Source organism: Osmia bicornis, unplaced genomic scaffold (genome assembly GCF_907164935.1).
Source record: "Osmia bicornis bicornis unplaced genomic scaffold, iOsmBic2.1, whole genome shotgun sequence".
NCBI lineage: Eukaryota > Metazoa > Arthropoda > Insecta > Hymenoptera > Megachilidae > Osmia > Osmia bicornis.
The window spans coordinates 5296656-5303245 of NW_025791458.1; the positions used below are offsets into that span (position 1 = coordinate 5296656).

General features: G+C 49.3%; 2 protein-coding genes across 2 annotated transcripts; both read left to right on the forward strand.

The window, feature by feature from the left end:
- Positions 1-228: 228 nt before the first annotated feature.
- On the forward strand, positions 229-1038 carry LOC123989235. The gene has a single exon (XM_046289941.1). The coding sequence runs from the start codon at positions 229-231 to the stop codon at positions 1036-1038; it is 810 nt and encodes a 269-aa protein (XP_046145897.1).
- A 1086-nt stretch (positions 1039-2124) lies between these two features.
- Positions 2125-3912, forward strand: LOC123989236. The gene has a single exon (XM_046289942.1). The coding sequence runs from the start codon at positions 2125-2127 to the stop codon at positions 3910-3912; it is 1788 nt and encodes a 595-aa protein (XP_046145898.1).
- Positions 3913-6590: the final 2678 nt, after the last annotated feature.

The following is a 6590-nucleotide window of genomic DNA, read 5'->3' on the forward strand; positions in this document are numbered from 1 at the left end:
ATCCTCCCAGGGACCGAAAGCCGCCGAAACGCAACCTCCGTCAAGCGGGAGCATCCCCAAGGCAGCAATGCCAAGGGGAAGGCCGACCACGGCGGAGGCGACGAGAAGGACCGGGCTAATGGGTGTGCAAAAGGGGAGCCAACGCACCCTGACACACACCCTGAAGGCCGGTACCAGAGGCAGAAGAGGGACGGGCCCCGGCAAGGGCCCCCCTCACAAGTAGGCGTAATGGGCCCCGGCGGGGAACATAACGCGCCTGCTTTAACCAAGCGAGACTGGACCACATCTGACACCAACAAGGTGCCAGAAGGTACCAGATTCTCGCAAATCAATTTGCAACATTGCAAGGCGGCAACAGACATCCTCCTATACCGCCTAACGATGGGGCAGACAGACATAGCCCTCATACAGGAACCTTGGATTCACAAGGAACGTGTAGGAGGGCTAAACACGGGATGTGGCTCACTCTACTATGATACTACATCCACAAGGCCCAGGGCCTGCATCTTCGTTAAAAAGGAGATAACGGCCCTGAAACTCAATGAATTCTGTACAACTGATCTTTCAGCGGTTAAGGTTAAACTTAACCTCGGGGGGAATACGTCAGAGCTGGTGGTATGCTCGGCGTACCTGCCGTACGACTCGGAGGACCCTCCACCTACGAGGGAACTCAGAGCCCTGATAGATCACTGTGCGGTCAATGGTCTGCACCTGGTGATCGGCTGCGACGCCAACTCGCACCACACCGTATGGGGCAGCACAAACACCAACGGCAGAGGCACAGCACTGCTGGAATACCTCGCCACCACGGGCCTGGAGATCCTTAACATAGGCTCCTCCCCCACCTTTGTCACCTCCCGTAGACAGGAGGTGATTGATCGGACCCTAGGCTCTGCCAAGGTGACACAGGTCATCAAACAGTGGAAGGTACGGGACGAGAGCACACTCTCGGACCACCGCCTTATCACTTTTGAATTAAAAGACGACAGGGAGGGCGGCACTGGTGAGGCCTACAGGAACCCCTGGAAGGGAGGCTAAAGGGGAACTGTCAGCGTCCCAGGACCGTAGGCGAAATTGAGCAATCGGTGGAGCATCTGAGCTCCGCCATCACTCAAGCCTACGAGGCTGCCTGCCCGGCCAAAATCAGAAACAGTAGCAAAATGGTCCCCTGGTGGAACAAGAAATTGGACCAAGCCAGGAAGGACACCCGCAAACTACTGAACAAAGCCATGAAGGCCAACTCGGAGCTAGCTTGGGACAACTACAGGAAATCTCAGCAAGCTTACAAAAAGTTAATAAGAACCAGCAAGAGGACGGCCTGGAAGACCTTCTGCAAAGAAACCGAGGCACTACATGTAGTTGCCAGGTTAAGGAAGGTCTTCACGATAGGCCCCTCACCGAGGTTGGATCGCCTTAGACTTCCCAACGGAAGCCTAAAGAACAACCACAAAGAAACACTAGAGCACCTTATTCAAACACATTTCCCAGGCTCAGTAACAGAGGATCGGGAGCGGCGTCGTAGCGTTACCGCACGCACCGATCCTGTTCCAGCGGACTGGGAAATAGCTGAAAAGGTGATAAATACGGACAAGGTGAAGTGGGCCATCGGCTCCTTCAAAAGGTTCAAGAGCCCAGGCACTGACGGGATCTTCCCAGCACTCCTTCAAGAGGGTGGAGAGGACCTGTACAGGCGCCTGGGCCAAATCTTCAAATCCTGCCTAGCGAAGGGCTATGTACCCAAAGCCTGGAGATACTCCAAGGTGGTGTTCATCCAGAAACCAGGGAAGAATAATTATGACCTTGCCAAGTCATACAGACCCATCAGCCTCACCTCTTTCTTGCTCAAAACGCTGGAGAGGCTGGTTGATAGGCACATCAGAGACGAGGTATTGGCCAGCAAACCGCTGCACCCCTCCCAACACGCCTACCAAAACGGCAAATCCACCGAGACGGCACTTCATAACCTGGTAGGTCTTATCGAAGGTGCACTGTCCAACGGTGAAACTGCTCTCTGCATCTTCCTCGACATCGAGGGGGCGTTTGACAATACCCCTCACGATGCTATACAAGGAAGCCGCGATGAGATACAATATTAAGGACTCCGTCGTAAGATGAATCCACAATATGCTGACGAATAGAACAGTCACAGCAAGCCTGGGAGAGGAGACGGTGAGGGCCGACGTCGCGAGGGGCTGCCCGCAGGGAGGAGTCCTGTCCCCCCTGCTGTGGACCCTCGTGGTTGACGAACTCATACGTATACTCACCACAGAAGGCTTTGAGGTTCAGGATTACGCCGACGACCTCACGATCACGGTTAGAAGCAGACACCCACTAGATTTAGCGAGGAGGTTGCAAAAGGCAATCACACTTGTGGAATCCTGGTGTCGATCACACTCGCTCTCGGTAAACCCGAGCAAAACGGAGTTGGTCCTATTTACAAGAAGAAGACGCTTTTATTTTAAGGCTCCTCATCTTTTTGGGACGCAACTACAACTCACAGATGAGGTAAAATATCTTGGAGTAACACTAGATAAAAAACTCACCTGGAAGAACCATGTGAATAAGCAGACCCAGAAAGCAATTAGCACCTACTGGGCCTGCCGCAGAATGTTTGGCCCCACATGGGAACTCAAACCAAGGATGGTCAGGTGGATATACCAGGCCATCCTTGAACCTATTATAACATACGCCTCGATTGTGTGGTGGACCTCCATGAAGAGGGGAGTACACAAAAGGACAATAGAAAAAGTATACCGAATAGCGTTGCTGGGGATAACAGGTGCGCTCCCCACCACGCCCACTATGGCAATGGGTGCACTGCTCGATATAAAGCCACCCCATCTAGTAGTGATGGCAACGGCTTGGAGAGCGGCCATCCGCCTGTATCAAGCTGAAGAATGGTACCAGTCGAGCGGTGGGCACACCGAAATCTTAAGGGATCAGGGATCGGAATTAATTCTGACCCACGGGGGAGGCGGCTGCAAGACGGAGTACCTCTTCAGACGGGAATACGACCTAATCATCCCAGAAAAGGAGAAATGGCTGGAAGACCCTAACGGCATCCTGACTCCGGGGGGACTAGTCTGGTTCACAGACGGTTCCAAGACCGGAGCTGGCACCGGAGCCGGGGTAGCGGGGGAAAGCCCAAGGGTCGAAATGACCCACAAGCTGGGCCACCACGTTACGGTCTTCCAAGCAGAAGTGTTTGCCATCTGGGCCTGCGCCAAATACAACTTGGATAGGGCCCACTCAGGAAAACACATCTATATTTGCAGTGACAGCCTGGCCGCGCTAAGAGCCCTCCACAAAGTGGAAGTTAGGTCGAAGCTAGCCAGGGACTGTGCACTGACACTGAGACAGCTATCTCTGAACAACAGAGTTAAGCTGATATGGGTACCAGGTCATGCTGGAATCCCAGGAAATGAGAGGGCTAACGAACTGGCACGACAGGGGCCGATAAGCTCCCAGCCATGCCATGAGTACCCCATTGGAGTCTCAACCCACGCGTTGAAAGGCCTGGCTAAGGACCGGTTGAACCAGGAATTTACCAGGCTCTGGCATAACGCTAACGGCATGAGACACACGAGGGCCCTATTTGAGGGACCGTCACAAAAGCTGGGGGACACCTTAACCCACCTGGACAGGGCGCAACAGCGCATGCTCGTGGGACTAGTGACAGGACACTGGTACACGAGGAAACACCTCGCGCGCATGGGACTCATAGAGGAGTCGAAATGCGAGGAAGAGGACGAAACACCTCTCCACGTACTTCTAAGATGCAGGGAGCTGAGGGCCCTGAGAGGATCAATCCTGGGGACCTCGGAACCCGCATCTTTAAGCACTTCGGCTGGCCTGGTGCCGGTGCTTCTAAATTTCGCAACAGAAGCCCAGCTGCCAAGGCACAGTCAGTAAGGAGGCTGCCTAACGGCCCGGGTACAATGGTCCACAAGGACTGAGTGCCCGGCTAGCCTCACTACAATTAATAATAATAATAATAATATCTTCAATGTATCTATTCAACTTTTTCCCTCCATAATTTTGTGGTTGTAATTTCCGCATGAATGTCTGAACAGGTGCTGAAAATATAAAAAAAGATATATTATTATATATTCATACATTCTACTCAACATTAATTTGAAATAAAGGATGTATTGAACAAAATAAGATTTAATATTTCTTTTACCTCAAACATATTTCCTGATATATCCTGCGAGAATGTAAATGCATCTGTTTTCAGGGTACATTTTTCTTATTTGTTCTATTTATTTGTCTTATTTGATTCCATACTGTTTGATTTCTTTAATGGATCTATTCAATTTTTCTACTGCATAATTTATTGGTTGTAATTTCCTCATCAACGTCTGAATAAATGCTGGAAATAAAGAAGAATAAATCATATTATTATATATTGATTCATTTTACTCAACAACATTAATTTGGCATTAAGAATGTATTGAAGAAAGTAAGGTTTAATATTTCTTTTAACTTAAACATACTTCCAGATATATCTTGTGAGATAGTAACTGCATTCAATTAACACATTTTATTCACTATAACCTATATCTGTCAAACGTTACACATAACCACTTGACCTTATCGTTAGATATATGTAATCATATACTTTAGCATGCATACGCATTCAAATAGCATAGGAATTTAAATCGACAAATAATACCACGATCTGCCGATTCCCAAAGGCAATGATTATAAAAGATATGGCGTCCAAATGGGACGAATCCAAATGGCACGACGTCCAAACGGCACGGCGTCCAAACGGCACGACGTCCAAAAGGAACGCGTCCAATCGGTCCGGCGTCCAAAAGGAACGCGTCCAAAAGGAACGCGTCCAATCGGTCGACGTCCAAGTGGGACACCCCCACCTGACCCTACTTAGAAACAAGTCATGGAACCACCCGACAACGTGAAGCGAAGTCAAGCCAAGCCAGGATTTAACTGAATATATTTAATTAATTAAGCTAGTCAAGATCGAACTACTTAAATCGACTTCATCAAGAGTAAGGATAGAACTAAGCAATTAGTATCAGGACACCGGTAAACCGAACAGCTATTTCCAGTCGGCATTCGGCCAATATCCAGCATGGTTGACAATCAAGGACTAACCAGCTACGTATTAATAGGAGCAACGGCAGCGGAACTAACACTAACATCAGCAACGATAGTAGTGTTTAAACGGGCAGGCTGAACAAACAAGGATGGTGCGATAAACGTTAATCGACAAATGATCACTCAATACTTATTTACTCAGAGATGCTTGTCGTAGGATGACTGATAGTGATCGGCTGCGTCGCTCTTCCTCTGTTTTACTCCTCCTTCCTCTTCTTCTTCACCCGCCTCTGCTATAGACGCGTTGGCGCGTGGGCGTTGTCGGCGACAGCGGGTCCTTTTCGCTGCGAGGATGAGCAATGTGCTGTGGTGTGTTGTGCTGATCTGCTGCGCTTAGTTATGCGCAATAACCCCTCACTGCACCACGGCGCACGTATCGACACACGCGTATTGCTCCAAGCTTCGATTCGGAGCACCACAAACAGCGCGAACTAGCGACTTCCCCAGTGAGAAATGTACTAAATGAAGGCCCCTACGAGGTGCCCCAATTTATATCCAGAGCGGCCGGCAATCGTTGTGGCTGGGGGAACCTGCGAGGGGTCACCCTTGAGCCCCGCTTTCGCGACACGCGCTTCGGCACACTCCCCTCGCTTTCTCGCCTCCCCTCGATCGAAGGAGGGGTCTCGTGGTCGTCTTCAACAAAGCCCGGCAACCCAAAACTTACCAAGCCTTCGATGAAAGGACCTAATCAAGTCAACATTAATAACGAAAATAAATTACAATTAAATCAATTGCACTCACTGATCAATAACGGTCAAGGGTGTTGACTTAATAAAGCATAGACCAGACTTTCGATTATATCAGATCCTATTTGCTGTGGAAGTATAGAATCAAGTCTCCCCTGGAGGCGGGGGTTACAGAATACGTCTCCAGCCTCCCAAGCCTGACATCAAAGGCGACTTAAAAGGCACCGCGCGTTTAGCCCCTCTAGATAGGCAGCAACAAGCCGACATGCACGGATGAGGCCCGTTCGCATCCCTTCGGACACCGGCCGAAGGGTGACTCGTTGACCCGGTTTCGGCCGCTACCTGCGAGTGGGTGACGTAATCCGCTCATCACATGCTTGTACGTGCCTCTCACCCGCCTGACGAGGCGCCCTAATACTTCTAGCTCTCACGTCTAATCTTAAATTCCAATCTGGATAACACAATTCTAAGATATGCTCCTTTTTCCGAACACCTACTTCTCTCTCTGGAAACAAATTTTGAAAGCAATCCGCACCAACTTTCTCCCGCGGAAATTGTATCTAATTACCTCCGTATTTAATGATAAGTTTAAAATTCGAGGTTTGACCCGTATCAACTCTCAATTATAATATTATCGCGGTCTTCAACTGCGGATCACCAATTCTAGTTCCCTGCCAATTTTAGATTTTGTTGAACTTTGAACTCTATTACATTTTTCAAATTACATCTTAATCAATTGAATCAAATTTAATTTAAGTCGCATTTTCTGCGGCGTACGAT

Excerpts from the sequence above, each read along its gene's own strand:
- LOC123989235 (XM_046289941.1), top strand. The coding sequence starts at position 229 with ATGGGCCCCGGCGGGGAACATAACGCGCCTGCTTTAACCAAGCGAGAC.
- LOC123989236 (XM_046289942.1), top strand. The coding sequence starts at position 2,125 with ATGCTGACGAATAGAACAGTCACAGCAAGCCTGGGAGAGGAGACGGTG.